The sequence below is a fragment of the Myxine glutinosa genome, chromosome 8, assembly GCF_964187855.1.
Source record: "Myxine glutinosa chromosome 8, kmMyxGlut1.1, whole genome shotgun sequence".
Lineage (NCBI taxonomy): Eukaryota > Metazoa > Chordata > Myxini > Myxiniformes > Myxinidae > Myxine > Myxine glutinosa.
This window is the reverse complement of record NC_136268.1, coordinates 115,932,785-115,951,820: the sequence shown is the minus strand read 5'-3', so window position 1 is coordinate 115,951,820 and position 19,036 is coordinate 115,932,785. Positions and strand designations below refer to the sequence as shown.

At 45.2% G+C, this 19,036-nt stretch overlaps 1 protein-coding gene across 2 annotated transcripts in view; it reads left to right on the top strand.

Annotated features, from left to right (window-relative positions):
- LOC137432881 (glypican-6-like) overlaps nt 1-19,036 on the top strand; it is a 554,701-nt gene that overhangs the window by 396,994 nt on the left and 138,671 nt on the right. For both annotated transcript variants that reach the window (XM_068125169.2, XM_068125167.2), the window contains exon 6: nt 6,411-6,541. In XM_068125169.2, coding sequence (XP_067981270.1) covers nt 6,411-6,541 — 131 coding nt within the window. The remainder of the gene's footprint in view (nt 1-6,410; nt 6,542-19,036) is intronic.

The following is a 19,036-nucleotide window of genomic DNA, read 5'->3' as shown; positions in this document are numbered from 1 at the left end:
CAATGATGGGTTCCATGTCTTTGCTGATAATTGGGAGCAGGCTGATTGGTCTGTTGTTGCAAGGATCTATTTTTGCACCTTTTTTGGGTAAAGGGGTAATGTTGGCTGATTTCCAAGCGGATGGCAGATGACCTTTAGCAAAGGAGAGGTTGACAGAAACTTCTCCACCTTGTCAGGAGAGAAGGACACAGAGTCCAGGAGCAGCTGGGTACGACTGTGTACGGTGGGTACAGAGAGAGACGGGTTTGGGACACAAAATTTTGAGGCAAACACCGAGTTGAGGCATTCAGTTTTTTCACGTGCGGAGTCAGCTGTGAAGCCATTTGAGGTAAGGGAGGGGATGGAGGGGGAACAAGCACTAGAAACAGATTTGACAAGATGCCACCAGGATGTGGAAGAGGGAGACAGGTTTGAGAGTTCACTCTTGAGAGTCGAGAGATATTGTTTGCTGGCTCTCCTGAGGGTAGACACACACTTGTTCCGGGCTTTGTGAAAGGAAATGAGATTGCCTTCCATTGGATTTCCCTTCAGGAGGCGAAGGCAAGTTGCTTCAGGGCAACTGCCTCACCACAAGATTCCATGTACCATGGATGGGAGGAAGGGTATGACCACTGAAGACGGGATGGGATAAATCTTTGCATGAGAGAGAGCAGTTTACTTTGGAAGAATTCCCAGGATGAGTTGATGTCAGAGGCAGTAGAGATGGGAGGCCAGTCCAGATGTTTTATGGCTGCTTGAAGACCGTGCCAGTCGGCCTGAGTGAAATGCCAGACTCGTCGATGCTGAGGAGGCTCTCTGAGAATGGCCAGAGATATGTCGACTTTAACAAGCATATGGTCAGATGAACCGATTAGAGCAGAGGAAGAGCAGCAGACATTTGCAGGGAAGTTTGACATAACCAAGTCCAGAAGAGAAGATGGTCCATTGACTGAAATCTGGGTCGGGAAATTGACAGATTGTGTCAGTCCCAGTGAGTTGCAAAAATCCTTTGCTGAGGTGCCATGGCTGGTGAGAGAGGTACGCACACCGAGCCAGCTGGCATGATGACAGTTGAAATCACCACATGTGAGGAAGAGAGAGTTGGGATGAGTCGATATAAGTTGGTCCATGTTATCAGACAGCAAGATGTGGATGGAGTAATCACTGTTTGGTGGATGGTACAACACACATATGAACAAAAGGTGGGAGCGAAGGGGAAGCCGTAGCCAGAGGTACTCTCGGGGGTGATGTGGAGAGAGGGCTGTGCAGGGAGAGTGAGGAAGAGAGTTTTTTTTCATAAAAATAGCAACCACACCTCCAGGATGTGGCTCAGGTCTATCAGACCAGAGGAAGGAGTAACCAGGGAGAGATATTAAGGAATCAGAGACATCTTGAAGGAGGAAAGTTTATGTTAAGCAGTTTACGTCTGGTTTGTCAGAAGCAACCTGTATGGAGAGATCCATCAGGTTTGAGCGAAGGCCCGGATGTTTGAGGTCCATACCGTTAAGGAAGAAGAAGGGGGAGCATCAGATACAGGACAGGGGAGGTGAGGGGAAGGGTAAGATGAGGAAGAGGAAGAGGAGGTAGGGAGGGCTGTTGATAATGTGTCAGAGATTTCAGAAGAGCTAGGAGAAAGGGAAGGATGGGGAGGACAAAAGGTATAATGGTGATTGGATGAGGCACAGTGAGGTTTTGTTTGAGGGGGGGACAGAGCGAGGAAGAAGATTGGAGGAGATGGAGGTAAGATTTGGAAGAGAGAGGAAGCAGGGAGGATTCTTTGAGGAGGTGGGGTGAGAGGAGAGAATTGGAGAAAAAAGGAGGGTGGGGAGATTTGAAGGGAAGGGCGTAGGGGGGAGTTTTGAAATGGAGGGGTGAGGGGGGAATTTAGGAGGGGAGGGGTGAGGGAGACTTTGGGAGGGGAGGGGTTTAGGGGGAGTTTAGGAAGGGAGGGGTGAGTTTAGGAAGGGAGAGGTGAGGGGGGAGTTTAGGAGGGGAAGGATGAGTTTGGATTTTAGAAAGTGTTGGACGATTAATGAAAAATGAGTATTTATTGCAAAATGAGTTTCTTGTGATTTTTAAGTCAGAGATCCGTTTGAAAATGTTGGATGAGGGGTGGAATGCAGGTGAGTTTCAGGAATGTAGGAAGGAAGAGTTGTAAGAGATTGAATTTTCATTTGAAATGAAGAGATTTGGTGAGCAAGTCGAAAACAACCTTTTAAAGAAGAAGAAGAAAAGTGTGTTATAATATACAACAGAATACAACACTTCAGGGGAAAGTTGAAATATTTTAAAAATAAACCATGAAAACTATCTGGGGAAATTCCCTAAATGAGGGCATGAAGGATTCCTAAGGGGGAATAAGGATTCCAGCACAGGTTCAGAAGCAGGAACAGAAGAATAGGAGATTGACAGAAAGGAGAGCAGAGAACGAAGGAACAGGGAGGTGTACAAGCAAATGTGTTAGTACGGGAGGAGATGCCTCCTTTTTAAATTATTTGTTAATGTTTTTTTGAAGGTTAGGTGAAAGGGGATCAGAGGAAGAAGGATAAAGTTGAAGAAGCATGGTGAGAACTGGAATTGGAAAGCTGTCGGCTGGAGAGGATTGAGTTATGAAGGAAGGATAGAAAAAAAAACGGGTGGGGCGAAACACGTGGTCAAAGAACGAACGAACATGGGGAGAGAAGGAATTAGATATTTTTTAATTTTAATTAAGACTAAACAAAGGGTAAGATGTTTAGGGAAGTATGGGGTGAAAAACAGACTGGAAAAAACAGTGAGAGAACGGAAGTAAATGGACCACAAACGACCGCCGAGAGGAGACAACAAAGCCTGAAGGCCTGGAAAACCAGTATTAATTTCTGTTTGTTCACACATGTGTGGGTTGTGCCTCTCCCATTCTCTCACCCACTCCTCCATGCCCCCACACCTTGCATCTCATCCAGAGTGGCCTATATAGTCTCCAAATTATGGAATACTAGCAACGGTACCCGCCCTATGGGCGGGACTTCAATTGGGAGGCCCATATGAAAAGGCAAGATATCAGAAATTGAAGGCTTTTTTTATTTTAAACGATTTATATAAACATCCGTGAAATCATATCACACGCAAATCATCAAAATCTAAACAGTATTTGTAGAATTTCAATAAAAGCCATATCACTGTTCATATCGGTAAATATTATTCAATTGTGTTTTAAATTTGGGAAATTGGCTCTCCAATATTCGATGTGTTCACGGTTTGAATTACGTAATGCAACGTTTGTGACGATGTTTTCATTGTGACGATGTTCTGACGATGTTTGTGTTCACGGTGGTGTTTGATGTGACGTGATTTCGTAATTTGATGTGATGTGAACGTAATTTCGTAATGTTTTTCGTTTTTATTTTCGTAATCGTTTAATGAACGTTTCATATTTAATGAACGTTCAATGAGCGTAAGAATGAGCGTAATGATCATTAAATTAATGAATGAATGTAATGAATAATTCGATGCGAAGCAAAAGACGCCTCAGAGCTGTCACATTCACAATCGCTATGTCGTATGTACTCCGCATACGTGTTTCCTTCATTGTAAAAACTACCAGGTCAACAGCAACAAGGATTTTGAGCCGATAGGGGTTATGGCCTTGGCAAGATCGATGGAGACAGTGATCTGTTAGCTTATACACTGCCCAAATAGCTATGTTGAATTCTCTCATGTAGAGATTAAACTCACGTCGTTTGAACTTTGGCTGAGGTCTTTATTTACTTTTAATGATGTTTATATACTAATCAAAAAGAAGATAATTGGTTTTGGGTCGTCCTTTCCGCATATCTCGTGGGATTGTGAGTTGGAGAGACGACCGTGATGGCGGGGAGGGAGTTGGCATTCTCTCAAGCAGGGATTCAACCCATGTCCTTATAAAAGGTCTTTGTCCGAGGTCACCGAGTCTGATAGGTGCAGCCAGTTGGTGCAGCCGTGCAGCCATCGGTGCAGCCGTTTGATCGGCACCCGGGAAAATAACGTTATGCGGGAGTCCAAACCTGAAAATGCTGGAGGCCAAAGCTGAAATTGGAAAAACAATGTGCCATATTTTACTCCAGGAGATCCCAGGATTACCCACCCAAAATATCGTTGCGATCGGTTCAGCCGTTTTTGCGGTACCTTCGAACGGAATGACAGACAGACAGACAGACGGACAGACAGACAGACGGACAGACGGACAGACAGACGGATGGACATTTGGTGAATTATAGTAAGATAACCCGAACTTTCGACTCTATGACTATTTTACATATTAACCTTTTTGTTTTGAAAAACGTCTTGATTACCTCCATCACCGAAGGTCTGCAGAGGTTATGTTTTCACCCCTGTCTGTTTGTCTTTAAACAGGATATCTCAAAAAGTTGTAGACAGATTTGTATGAAATTTGGTGGAGAGGTTGGGTGTTTGAGAAGGACCAAACGATTAGATTTTGGTGAAGATCTGGATCTGGATCTGAGATTTTAAAAAAGTGATTCTTCACCATTGAGTGATAGGGCTAAAAATGATATATAGCATGATATCTCAAAACGTTCTGCACGGATTCAGATGAAACTTGGTGGGGATGTTGCATGTTTGACAAGGACGAATCGATACGATTTTGGTGAAGATCCGGATCTGAATTCGAGAATTTTTTACGTGATTGTTCACCTTTGAGAGATCAGGCCAAAATCGATATGTGGCATGATAGGTCTAACAGTCATGAATGGACGGATTATGACAAAAGTAGGTGGATGAGTTGAGTAGGTCAAAAGAACAAGCCGATTCGATTTTGATTTAGGTCCAAATCCAGATCCAGCCTATAAGTGGGATACAAAACATTAACTGGTCGGCCTGGCGGAGGTATGCTCTCTCCCGAGTGCTGTTCTATTTGATTCTTTGATCACTTCTGGTGGTGGTTGGCTGATGTGAAAAGCTTACGTGCTTGGTTTTATCAAGTCGTTTCCCTTTCCTAAATGCTTCAATAACTTACAACATCTATTTCATTACTGTCCCAACTTAGGCCTACCTTCTTGTTTAGCCGGCCATGGCTTATGGAGCGTGTATGCTCGGCCCAAGTCTTTCCCGACGTGGCGAGCCACACTTGATGATCGACTCGGGCTGCTCTGGGAAGGAAGGTCTTCATGATGCCACTGATAATTTGCCTACTCTTCGCAAAAAACACCATGGGATTGCTAATGTTCACCAACGAATGTTATAGCAGACAAGACGCCCAGGTTCACGCCAATCCTGGGGATGATGCACTTTGTGATGCAACAGCCTGCTAACCACCAATCCAACAGTTTATCAGTTTATCGTCTCGTCGTGAATCAAACCCACACTTGACAGCTCAAGGATAAGTGTGTTACATCTGCACCAATCTGCTGCACTGATGGCTTCAATGAGGAACTCATATAACCTTCTATTTACATGCATGGAGCAGCCTCAAGCTGTCTTACCTTCATATGAATCCCATAGGTATTAAGTACATGTGGACGTGAGTGTGAGTTTGCAGGAGTCGGGGTGGGGCTGAGGCAGTAGTGCACCTGTTGCTTGGAAATATTTCTCCAATGTTTTCCGATATTTACATTCATAACTGGAACGGCATTGGGTGGAGAGCGTACCTCCGCCAGGTTCAACAGTTTACGTTTTGTTTATTGATCTGAACCAAAATCCATTCAGTTTGTTCTTGTCACCTAACCAACTCGTCAACCTAGTTTTGTCATAACTCGTCCACAACTTTTTGAAATATCATGTTATGTATCGTTTTTGCCCCGATTTCTCAATGGTGAAGAATCACTTAAAAAATAAAAATAATTTTGATCGTATCCGGCTCCGGATTCAAATCTTCCCCAAAATTGAAACAGTTCTTCCATATTACACACCCAACCTGTCAACCTAGTTTCGTCCGAATCTGTCCATAACATTTTGAGATATCGTGCTAATATATCGTTTTTGTCCATATCTCTCAATGGTGAAGAATCACGTAAAGACTTCTAGTAGCCGGATCCGAATTTTCACCAAAATCTAATGATTTAATCCATGTCACACACCCAACCTCTCCACCAAATTTCGTCCAAATCTGTGCACAATTTTTGGAGATATCCTGTTCACAGACAAATGGAGACATGGGCGAAAACATAACCTGCATGCACCTTCGGTAGTAGAGTTGACATGTATGAAGATGATCTCTAGCTATCATATTGTGTATAATGCACTTAGCACTTTCTCTCCAAGGATGACATTTATGCTCTCTGGAATATTATTTTATTTCACGAACTACAGGCTTGGGAGACCATTTACCTCAGATCCAACTTCAAGCTAATGAGCCCCCAAATGGTTGACGTCAATATTTTTTTCCTTGGCATATTCCTTGGATGTTGCTGAGCTAATATTTGTTTGTTATGACAATATACACATCTTTGTTGCAGAATCGATGTTGATTCTACATCGGCAGTTGGAAGGACCTTACCATATCGACACCGTATTGCATCCGATCTACATTCAAATCTCGGAGGCGATGATGAATATTCACACCAATGCAGAAGAGATCACAAAGCAGGTGAAAAATAATCCTGGGGGTTGTGATGGGTGGTTTGGGAGCTTGGGCACACCAGTGCACAGAAGGAAAAAATTAAATTGTATTCATTCACAAATTATCCAAGAACAACTAAGAAATAGATCGGCACTAGCTAGGGAGCGTACCTCTGCCAAGCTGAACAGTTACGTTGTGCATCCACTGATCGACCATAGTCCAGTTGCCAGGACATGAAACCCGGAAATTGTCAGTACTACAAGGTTTTTTGGTGGATTAGTAATGGTTAAGGGGTATATATGACAGAAACATCTCTTGCCGCTGCAGCAACTTTGGGGAATTTCCGTTATTTGCATAAATCCAAGATGGCCACCGCCGACCTTGGTTCAAATAGAAAATCAGCAATAACTTTTGATAGAATCAAGCTAGAAGGATGATTTTGGTACCTACACATAGGTTTTCACACATGGCGGCTGCAATGAAAGTGTCAAAAAAGTTTTTTTGATGTTGCTAGACAGCCATAATCCAAGATGGTCACTGGTTTGATGTGGCTAAATAGCTAATCGGCCATCTTTTGATAGAATCATGCTAGAAGGTTGATTTTGGAATCTACTCATAGGTTGTCCCATATGGCAGAGGCAATGGAAGGCTCAAATTATGGTTTTCATGTTGCTAGGCCCTTGCTAGTCAACTCAAATCCAAGGCGGTCGCAATTGACACTTGGTAGGAATCAGATTTAGAAACACGAAAACAATATGACAACCAAAATGTTTATTACATTTATTAATAATAACCTTGTTGGGTCCATGAACACATATTAATTACAATAAAATAATTCACAACATCTCAATAAACCATTTTAAACACACAACCTTGCACTCCCACTATCAACTATACTTATACAACAATCATCTTTGTACATATCAGGGTACATTTGTATCTAACAATGCGCTAATAGGTAGCACACCGCACATCTTTCTAAAACTAGCACATCATGTCATCTTGAGTATATGTGTCTCGTACTCGAGAGGATCAAGGCCAGGATCCACTAGCCCTATATCGTTGTCATCATTGGTGTCATCCTCTTCTTCACCATTCATAGTGGCATCTTCCTCGTGTTTCGTCATTGGGTTATGGCAATCATCTATTGAACCCTCACAATGACAGTAGGTTGTGCAGGACAGGCCTGCCCCGAAGCAGCTGCAGTTCGCTTGTGCACAAGCATTTCCTGTGGCTTTGCACTGACAGCTTATGACTTTCATTAACTCAGGAGGTGCTGGTGGTCCCTTGGCGATTACTGGAGACGGTATGCTGTTGAGAGTCTCCCAACCGAAGTTAGTTATGCAGAGCGAAGGGGCGTTCTGCTTGTCTGCTGCTTTCCATAATATCGTTTGATGGTGTGGTCTGAGCATATGAAGGAGCAAGTTTTCATCTGTGGGAGGGAGGGATTTCACTCGGGGTGGCAATCAAGGTCAGCAGCGTTTCACTAGTACTTTCACAGGTTTTCGTATAAGTGAACTGATCTAAATCATAGTCAATGGGCTTTGTTGCTATTGCCTTCACCTCTGATCTCACCTTGCGCACAATCTTATCAACATCTTCTTCATCCTCAGCTGCATTCTTCTGGGATGCAAGTTTCATAGACCTTGATACAAAATTGCAGAACCCTACTATATTTGCACAACCTTCTAAACGTAAGATCACAATCTGGTCACCAAAATAATATGATAAGTTTGACATCATTTGTTTGATACATAGTTGCCCTTCATATTCATGATATATTTGATACAACTCTGATACCGTCCAAGTTTGCTCCCAGTTAGAAATCATCTCATCAATAAGACTAGACAAAGCTGGATCAGATATCAGAGGAACACAATCAACGGGTTTGACAAGAGGTTTTCTGTACGCATTATAGCAACGCAAATGATACTGTGCGTCTGCGGCTGGTAGGTCTGTGACACCAGCAATGCGGAGTGCTACATCATGTGCCCACGCATCTCCGCGACCCTCACCGATATCAAGGAGCTGCTGCTTAAATGTTAGGTGGCCGGGCCGCACATCAGTTTCGCACTGGCAGACTTTGTCCCATCTGTCACGATGACGCTCGTCCAACGGCAGACATTCTTCTCCACATAACAAGCAGTGCAGCTTGAAGTTAAATGTCTTTAGTTGTGACCACCGCTGCCTCACTGGTGGTTCACTTTGGGACCTTTCAGTTTTCCGCTTTTTAGTGGCGTCCCGTCCCCTATGTTCTTTCGATGTATATGACGCTCCACAGGATACATGACACCGCAGCTGTGGTGGGGGTTTAGTGGCTAATTTTGATTCAATGTCCAGATGCAAACCATCCCCCTTCTCGTTGCTCCTTTGGATGATGGTATTGAGTCCTCCATCGCCAAGATTCCGCCACTTCGTAGAATTGCGTGTGGATTTACAAGGGGCAAACAGGCAGTCCATGGTGTCTCAAAGTTTCACACATCCTGAAACAGAAAAATATTTCATCTGGTAAGGAAGTTATCAGAATGTTGTTCACATAAAACGTGAAACAGAAGATGATTTATTGGGTTAAGGAAGTTAGCAGAATGTTATCAGAAGTTATAGCCGAATAGCTACTTCACCATATAAAACTGGCGACCATCTTGGATTATGGTTTTCTAGCAACATGAAAACCATAATTTGAGCCTTCCATTGCCTGTGCCATATGGGAAAACCTATGTGTAGGTACCAAAATCATCCTTCTAGCTTGATTCTATCAAAAGTTATTGCTGATTTTCTATTTGAACCAAGGTCGGTAGCGGCCATCTTGGATTTATGCAAATTACGGAAGTTCCCCAAAGTTGCTGCAGCGGCAAGAGGTGGTTCTGTCATATATACCCCCTAACCTTTACAAATCCACCAAAAAAACTTTTAGTACCAACAATTTCCGGGTTCACATCGGGTTTATCATAGGTGGCAACTGGACTACCATATCTGGATTCGGATGTGAACGAAAATCGAATCGGCTTGTTTGTGTCGCCTAACCAATTCATCCACCAAGTTTTGTCATAATCCATGCACAACTTTTTTAAATATCGTGCTATATATAGTTTTTGGCCCTATTACTCAATGGTGAGGAATTTCTTGGAAGTTAAAAAAGAAATTCTCGAATCCGGATCTTCACCAAAACAATATCAATTAGTCTTTGTCTCATCCCCAACCTGTCCACCAAATTATGTCCGAGGAACATATTTTCATATTATAAATAAACATATTATAAATATATATAAAAGACATAAAGAACATTATAAAAGAACATATTTTCATATTATAAATAAACATTATAAATAAATATAAAAGACATAAAAATAACATATTGTTGCGGTTTTGAGAACCCACACTTGTAAATATAACATTATTAAAGGTTAAAGGTAGCACCCCATAGGTAGGCCACAAGCAACACGTAGGTCACCATAGGACGTCAGTTATTTCATAGTCTGTGTTTAGATAAGGCCATTCCCAGTAGTTGCATCTGCGTTGCGTCAAACAAATAAGAGTAGGCCCCTTTTGTTCATTTTGGCAGCCTCCCTCCAAGCGACGCCATTAAGCGCTCTCCAGTCTATACCCCATCGGCCCTCCCAATTTGGTACGCGCCTTTGCCAGCAGCGTTCGCAACCTCGCTGGGCTTCCACTCAAACCAGCCCGGAAACCAACGAGGTAAGGCCCGAAAAGGGGGCGGAGCACCAGGATGGAGGTGCGGCCATGTCAACCAGCCATCAAGGCAGGGCCAGTAAGCCAACACCAGCCAACCAGGGCTGAGGTGAGGTCGCCTGACAGGGCGTGGTTTTGGGCTCCGAGGGCGTTCGCTGGCTTGGTTATAAAAGCGCGCATGAAAAGCCCTCAACAGGACTGTGCAGAGAGGACTTGGACAATTTGCGCTTTGCATAAGGACTTATCGTGGTTGGAAGGACTTGGAAGGACCGATGCGATTACAAAGGACTCGTGAGGAAGGTGCATTGTGATAAGAACTTATGGAGAAGCACTCATTGCGAAAGGACTGAAGCCAAGATTGGTATTGAAAGGTCTGGAAGGAATTGCACTTCACGAGAGGGCTGACTGGGCGAGCGCGCGGCACGCATTACTGAGAACTGCAGCATGCAGGACATTGGGGAGAGGCGTTTGGAGCGAGTAAGACCGGTAGCGCGAGTACAAAAGCGCCGGTACACAAATTACGTACGCTGATAGCCCAAGCTTACCTTTCCCCGTCACGATAATTGTCCGCTCGCGCTACGCTACGCGGAGAGCTGCCTGCCGGGTTTCATGTGCTGGTACGGATCGAGGACCGGAGCCGGACCGGAGCCTGGACACCATCGCCGGACCTTCCACCCTACCATCTGCATCCCCGTGTGAGTCTGAAGTCTGAGACCGAATCTGAGAGCGAGCGGGCCCGAGTCCAGGGAATAAGTTAAGACTGTAGTTAAGACAGCCCTGTGTACTTTTCCTTCCTCTTTATTTCTTGTACATTCTTTCTTTTCCTCTTCTTATTTGTACATGATTAATAAGCTAATCTGTTCTCCCTATTTTCCTGGTTTCCTCTCAATCCGATCGTATCAATCTTTTCTCCATTGGGTAAACGTGGCACGATCGGAACCGCTATAATCGGGTTAGCCATTGTTAACAGCTCGGATCGCGGATCGCTATCCGCTCGACGTTTCCATCAATATCCGTGATTCGAGCGGGAGTTATTCCCTTGTTTCCGGTCAGCGTTAGTACTTAGGTAGTAGCGAATCCCTAGGCCTAAAAACCCTACCTAACGCTGCCTGGGGAGGACATTATAACTTCCAGGATCGCATTGGCCAAATAGAGGACGAGGTGATTAACCCCCCCCCCCCCCCCCCTTTGATAATGGGAGAGCTGACGTTCGGAGATCCGCAACAATATTATAAAAGAACATATTTTCATTTTGTAAATAAACATATTATAAAAATATATAAAAGACATATAAAGAAAATATTGTCGTGCGAATCCCTCCGGTTAATACCAGGGACTGCGGAAGACGAGAATTGCTTTAACGGAGGCGACGATCAATACGGATTGTGCTATCAAACGCGGGAAGAGAAGAAGGGAAGAGGAAGAAGCGGGAGCGCATAACTGTGGGAGGGGAACGAACTCAAAAGGACACAAAATTTGCAGGGAATGGAAAATAATACAAGGGTTTATTTGCAATAAGGATCGGGACAGGGAAACGCGACGATAAATCTAATAAACTACGCTGGGATCCCACACACCTCACTTCAGAAACGAGACAGGGGCAAATGAATTCATAAAAGAACACGTTCATCGTGGGCTGGTGAATGTGGTGCGTCTTAACTGTCCGTCGTCTTGTCCCCACGCGGCTCCAAACTCCGGCGTGGAGGAACCCTCCGTCTGCCTCGCTAGGCCCGAGCCAACGCCCTCGCTCCAATCCCCTCGCCGTTCGCACACGAGGTCCCGCCCATTCACAGCACCGAGCCTCGCTCCTGCACCACGCAGATGGTGAACCAACGACCACCAGGACCTCTCAAGACCAAGAAGAAGCGCAAGAGCTTCAAGCACAGAGAGATATCGTGCAGCGCCAAGAGACCAAAGAGGGACGTGCAAGAGACAGAGCTACAGCAAAGAGCTAGAGCTGCTGAAATGTCATGCAGCGCAAGACAGCCAGAGACAACCAAGTGCTCCAGAGACACGCAGCGCAAGAGGGAAAATGTCATCCGGCACGCCCTTTTATAACCTGGGCGGTGACATCAGCCTTGGCGCGCCACCAACCAGTGCCTTCCACCGAACCTTCCAGCGCCTTCCCTCCAATCACACTTTCCCTGTGGCGTTGTCACGTGATGTTGCTAGGCCTAGCTGGTGGTGTAGCTGACGGCGGCCACCCGGCGGTGCCCCGATCTGGCTTCTTCCAAAGTCGTTGTAAGGGAAGGGGATTTAATTACTGTGTGCACTAAAGGGCCTATCTGAGTGTTTCCAGGTGTGCGTTGCCATAAGGGACAAAGGTTTGACGACAGAGGGGATGACGAACAAAGGAATCTTTACCCATAATCCCTGCACTATTTAGCACGCCCTGCTCCCTCGTAGCGGGGACAATCGGGACATCAATACAGCTTATCCCGACAAACAGGACTAACATAGAACTTATTACAGGTAGATTCCCTATCGCGACAGTCGAATACCTACCTATACAGATCTACCTGGCTCTAGATATTTCTTTACCCCACCGACATAACAATATTATAAAAGAACATATTTTCATATTATAAATAAACATTAAACATATCATAAATATATATAAAAGACATATAAAGAACATATTATAAAAGAACATATTTTCATATTATAAATAAACATATTATAAATATATATAAAAGACATGAAGAACATATTATAAAAGAACATATTTTCATATTATAAATAAAACATTATAAATATATATAAAAGACATATAAAGAACATATTATCAAAGAACAAATTTTCATATTATCAATAAACATATTGTTGCGGTTTTGAGTTTGTACAATAAAGGTTAAATTTCCCCCTCATAGTTTAGTCACACAACAACATGTAACCTCACGATAGTGCAGTTATTTCTTAGTATTTGTAAGCATAGTCCTTTTCCTGTGTTAGTTTTGCGTTGAGTAGAATAATGAGAGTAGGTCCTCCATTGCCTTATGCCGCCTCCATTGCCTTATGCCGCCTCCATTGCCTTATGCCGCCTTATGCCTCCTTGTACTGCTTTTGGCTTTTTGGCGCGAATTAACACGAGGCAGGCCTGGCAAATCAAGACAAGACCGAATGAGGGCGGCGGAGAAGCTGACGGTAAGCGCGAGCCGCCAAACAGGGCTCAAAGGGAGTGGCTGCGGCACTGCGTCACAGGGTGTGGTTGGAACATTCGAGAAGGCTCAGGGCGTGGCAATAAAACCCGTTGCGCGAAGCCCCCACCAGCAGTTCGGTGAAGAGGTGAGCTAGCAGTCGAGTGGAAAGGTGAGCTTGTGAGTTCTGTTGAGAGTTAGCAGTTCTGCGAGAGGGGAGCTGCACTAAGTTCTGTGAGAGTCAGTTATGAGCTCGGGGTTTTGTTGAGAGTTAAGAGTTATGAGGGAAGGGAGGCGCTTGACTAAGTTCTGTGAGAGTTGAGTGTTGTTCAAGAGAGAAGACACGCATGAACTAAGTATAAGTGCTCTTACCAAATTGGATGCTCGGATGAGCTTGAGGCCGAGCCTCTATTTGGTTACGTGAGTGATAGCGCGCCGGTAACTCAACGCGCTGTGGAAGACCGCCTGCCTGCTGCCCTTTGTTCGAGAGACGCGCTCCAAGAATCCCTTCCACCACCTGTTTGCCATCTTCGCGGGACGTGCTGTGACCGTGGAGAGCCACGCCGGACGAAGCCGTTCCTGGACGACCAAGGCAGCGCGTGAACACCATCCTACCTGCATTTCCCCTTTGTGAGTGTAATCGGGCCGGTGTCTGGGTTTAATATAAGACTGCTTAAGTTCTGCTCTGTGTCTGCTTTCTACCGACTTGCACATATAAGTGTAAATAATAATTAAATAGTGTTCTTCCTTTATTCGACCGTCTCGTGTTTTCCATCATTGACTAAGCGTGGTACGAATAAAACCGCTCTAATCGGGTTCCAAAACACGGTAACTGCACGGACCACGTGGTACGCAATCCGCTCGGTGTACCCAAATTACACATGGCTCGTGTGAGGCTTGATTCCCCGCTTCCACGGCGGCGCAGGTATTTAGGTACGTGCGAGACTTGTCCCGAAACCCTACCTTGCGTTCGCCCGGGAGGGGCGTTTCAAGTCTCGGTTACGCCGGCCCAGAAAGAACAAGGGGCTTAATCTCCCCTTGGTAAGGGTAGGAAGGGCGGCGGCAAACCGTAACAATATTATAAATCTTATTACAGACTTGGCATTTAATATGGAATATATTTTTTTTCTTGACTTGGGTTTACTTTCTGAACTCAGTATATCAACCTGGTGAGTTTATTTTACCCTTCGGTGATGTCTTTGTTGAAAGAACCATGTCACTGATTGTCTTTCGCAGCAAGAAGTCAATAACAGGATTATATCACAGGTGGCGTGAAAAAATGTAAGGACAGGTACATTTGACGATTGGCTTCACAATCGTGTATATAAGGGTTGTTGCGTTCTGTATTAGTGGAAAACAACTGCTGCACGTCCACAAAAGTTATTGCCGCTTCCTCTGGAGATGGTCCGTCAACTTGACAATGCTGTTTGTCATGGAGTGGTGGCTTTACAAAATTCTGGTATGAAACAGCATGCTATTGCTCGGCAGTATGGCATCACTCAAGGTCAGGTGTCAAAGATCCTGAAACGAAATGCTCAGAGGGGTGTCCCTACTCCAATACCGAGGCCAGGACGTCCACGCAGAACCACAAGGAGAGATGATCGACAGCTGCACCGGTTAGTCTGCAATGGCCGTACCAAGTCAGCTAATCGGCTTAGGGCTGAGTGGCAGCAACTGACAAATGTGCCTGTATCCAGAAGGCTAGTCAACCAACGACTGGTTCAAGCAGGCTATCGTGCCAGGCGTCCCCTGAGAAAGACACGCCTGACCAGACAACAAAGCCAGCGCCGATTGCAGTGGGCCAGAGAGCACCGTCAATGGCAGCCAGGACACTGGAATCACGTGACCTTCAGTGACGAGTGTAGATTTCTGGTCTATCGTCAAGATGGCCACGTCCGAGTGCGCAGACAAGTGCATGAAGCCCACAACGAAGATTGTATAGTGCCAAGAGTCCAAGCTGGAGGTGGTGGGGTGATCGTTTGGGCTGCTTTTCATGCAGGGGGCAAAACTGACCTGGTTGTTCTGAATGAAAACCTGAACCAGTTCAAGTACAGGGTCATTCTGGAAGAAACATTGCTTCCATTTGCTCGTGCAGCCTTTCGAGGAAACTTTGTCTTCCAAGATGACAATGCACGGCCTCATCGTGCTCACATGAGCCAACACTTTCTTGCTGACCGTGGTGGAGAGCATATGGAGTGGCCTGCCATGTCCCCGGATATGAATCCGATAGAGAACTTGTGGGCAGAATTAACGCGTCAAATCGACAACTTGGACCAGCAGCCTACCTCTGTGCGTGAATTGCAGCAGACTATTGTCACTGCATGGCAAGCGATTCCTGTCCAAACCTTGGCAAATCTCGTGAACAGCATGCCTCGACATGTACGTGCTCTCCTGAATGCTCGTGGGGGTTACACGAAGTACTGAACTGTAATTTTACTGTCCGTAATCCCAGTCATAATTTTGCTTTTGTTTTTGTTGAAATTTATTTGGCTAATGTGCAAAATAAAGAGATACATCTGGAAAACGCACAGAAGTTTAACAGTACTGTCCGTGAATTGAGTTCGATATCAGTTTACAACATTTTCAAGGATCAATTTATTTGCTTCGAAATGTCAAATGTGGTTTTTGTTTCTTTCAAAGGTCACATTAACAAAATCTAGAATAATTTCAACATAATTCCTATGAACTTTTGGTTCTAAGTCATCTTGAAAAGTAAGTTCACCCCCACAAAAGAAATATTCCATATTAAATGCCAAGTCTGTATAATGGAGCAAACGTATATGGTTATGTTGTTTTGTCGCTTTGTTTTTTGCGACGAAAACGTCTTCTTCTTCTTCAAATAAAAGTACAACCCTCTTAATTAACCCTCTTAATTGCGTTAAGACTGCTGAGACCCCTCCGACCTTTGACGACCCTTTAATTCCCCCAAGACCCTTCAGACCACCAAGACCTCTGAAATCCCAAAATAACCTGAAGACCCCCCAAAGACCCGAAAGACACAAAACACCCCAAAGACCCAAAATACCTTTCAAGGCCCCGAGGCTCAACAAAGACCATGAATACCCAAAAACCCAAAAGACCACAAAGACCCAAAACACCCCGAAGACCCAAAACACCCCGAAGACCCAAAACACCCCGAAGACCTTTGACGACCCTTTAATTCGCCCAAGACCCTTCAGACCACCAAGACCCCTGAAGACCCAAAATAACCTGAAGACGCCCAAAGACCTGAAAGACCCAAAACACCCCAAAGATCCAAAATACCCTTCAAGGCCCTGAGGCTCAAAAAAGACCCTGAATACCCAAAAACCCAAAAGACCCTGAAGACCCAAATGACCCAAAGACTCAAAAGACCCCGAAGACCCAAAACACCCCAAATACCTAAAAGACCCTGAAGACCCAAAACACCCCGAAGACTCAAAACACCCCGAAGACACAAAACACCCCAAAGACCCAAAACACCCCAAAGACCCCAAACACCCCAAAGACCCAAAACACCCCAAAGACCCAAAACACCCCAAAGACCCAACACACCCCAAAGACACAAAACACCCCGTAGACCCAAAACACCACAAATACCCAAAACACCCCGAAGACCCAAAACACTCCCGAAGACTCAAAACACTCCGAAGACCCAAAACACCCCAAAGACTCAAAACACCCCGAAGACCCAAAACACCCTGAATACCCAAAACACCCCGAAGACCCAAAACACCCCGAAGACCCAAAACACCCCGAAGACTCAAAACACCCCGAAGACCCAAAACACCCCGAAGACTCAAAACACCCCGAAGACCCAAAACACCCCGAAGACCCAAAACACCCCGAAGACCCAAAACACCCCGAAGACCCAAAATACCCTGAAGACCCAAACCCCCCTTAAGACCCAAAAGACCCCGATGACCCAAAACACCACGAAGACCCAAAACACCCCGAAGACCCAAAACACACCGAAGACCCAAAAGATCCCGAAGACCCAAAACACCTCGAAGACCCAAAACACCCCGGAGATCCAAAAACACCCCGGACACCCAAAACAACCCGAAGACCCAAAACACCCCGAAGACCCAAAACACCCAGAAGACCCATAACATCCCAAAGACTCAAAACACCCCGAAGACCCAAAATACCCTGAAGACCCAAAACCCCCTTAAGACCCAAAAGACCCCGAAGACCCAAAACACCACGAAGACCCAAAACACCCCGAAGACCCAAAACACACCGAAGACCCAAAAGATCCTGAAGACCCAAAACACCTCGAAGACCCAAAACACCCCGGAGATCCAAAAACACCCCGGACACCCAAAACAACCCGAAGACCCAAAACACCCCGAAGACCCATAACATCCCAAAGACTCAAAACACCCCGAAGACCCAAAACACCCCGAAGACCCAAAACACCCCGAAGACCCAAAACACCCCGAAGACCCAAAACACACCGATGACCCAAAACACCCCGAAGACCCAAAACACCCCGAAGACCCAAAACACCCCGAAGACCCAATCCCCTCCCCCGAAGAGCCAAAACACCCCAAAGAGCCAAAACACCCGGAAGAGCCAAAACACCCCGAAGACGCAAAACACCCCGAAGACCCACACCCCTCTCCACAGAAGACCCAAAACACCCCGAAGACCCAAAACACCCCGTAAACCCAAAACACCCTGAAGACAAAAAAGACCCTGAAGACCAAAAATACCCCAAAAGACCCCAAAGACCATGAAGACCCAAAATACCCCAAAGACCCAAAAGACCCAAAGACCCTTAAAGATCAAGAAGAACCAAAAGACCCTTAAGACCCAAAAGCCCCTGAAGACCCCAAAGACCCAAAATATACCAAAGACCCTTAAGACCCAAAAGCATCTGAAGACACCAAAGACCCAAAACAACCTGAAGACCCAAACACCTCAAAGACCCAAAATGCCCTTAAAGCCCCAGAGGATCCAAAAGACCCTGAAGACCCAAATGGCCCTGAAGACCCAAAACACCATGAAGATCAAAAGACACCGAAATGGTCAAAGATGCCTACCCCTCTGAAACGATGTGTGGTGAGGCGCACAGAGCGTGCCGAGTCACGCCAGTATAAAGTGCATTCAGAAAGTATTCAGACCCCTTCACTTTTTCACATTGTGTTATGCTGCAGCCTTATGCTGAAATCGTTTAATTCATTTTTTCTCTCATCAATATACACTCAATACCCCATAATGATATAGAGAAAACAGGATTTTAGAAAGTTTTGCAAATTTACTGAAAAGAAAAAACTGAAATATGACATTTACATAAGTATTCAGACCCTTTGCTATGACCTTTGAAATTTAGCTCAGGTGCATCCCATTTCTCTTCATCATCTTCGAGATGTTTCTACACCTTGATTGGAGTCCACCTGTGGAAAATTCAATTGATTGGACATGATTTGGAAAGGCACACACCTGTCTATATAAGGTCTGACAGCTGACAATGCATATCAGAGCAAAATCCAAGCCATGAGGTCGAATGAACTGCCGAATGAACTGCAGAGCTCAAAGACAGGATTGTGTCGAGGCACAGATCTGGGGAAGCCTCCAAAAAAAGTTCTGCTGCATTGATGGTTCCCAAGAGCACAGGGGCCTCCATAATTCTTAAATAGAAGAAGTTTGGAACAACCAGGACTCTTCCTAGAGCTGGCCCCCCGGCCAAACTGAGCAATCGGGGGAGAAG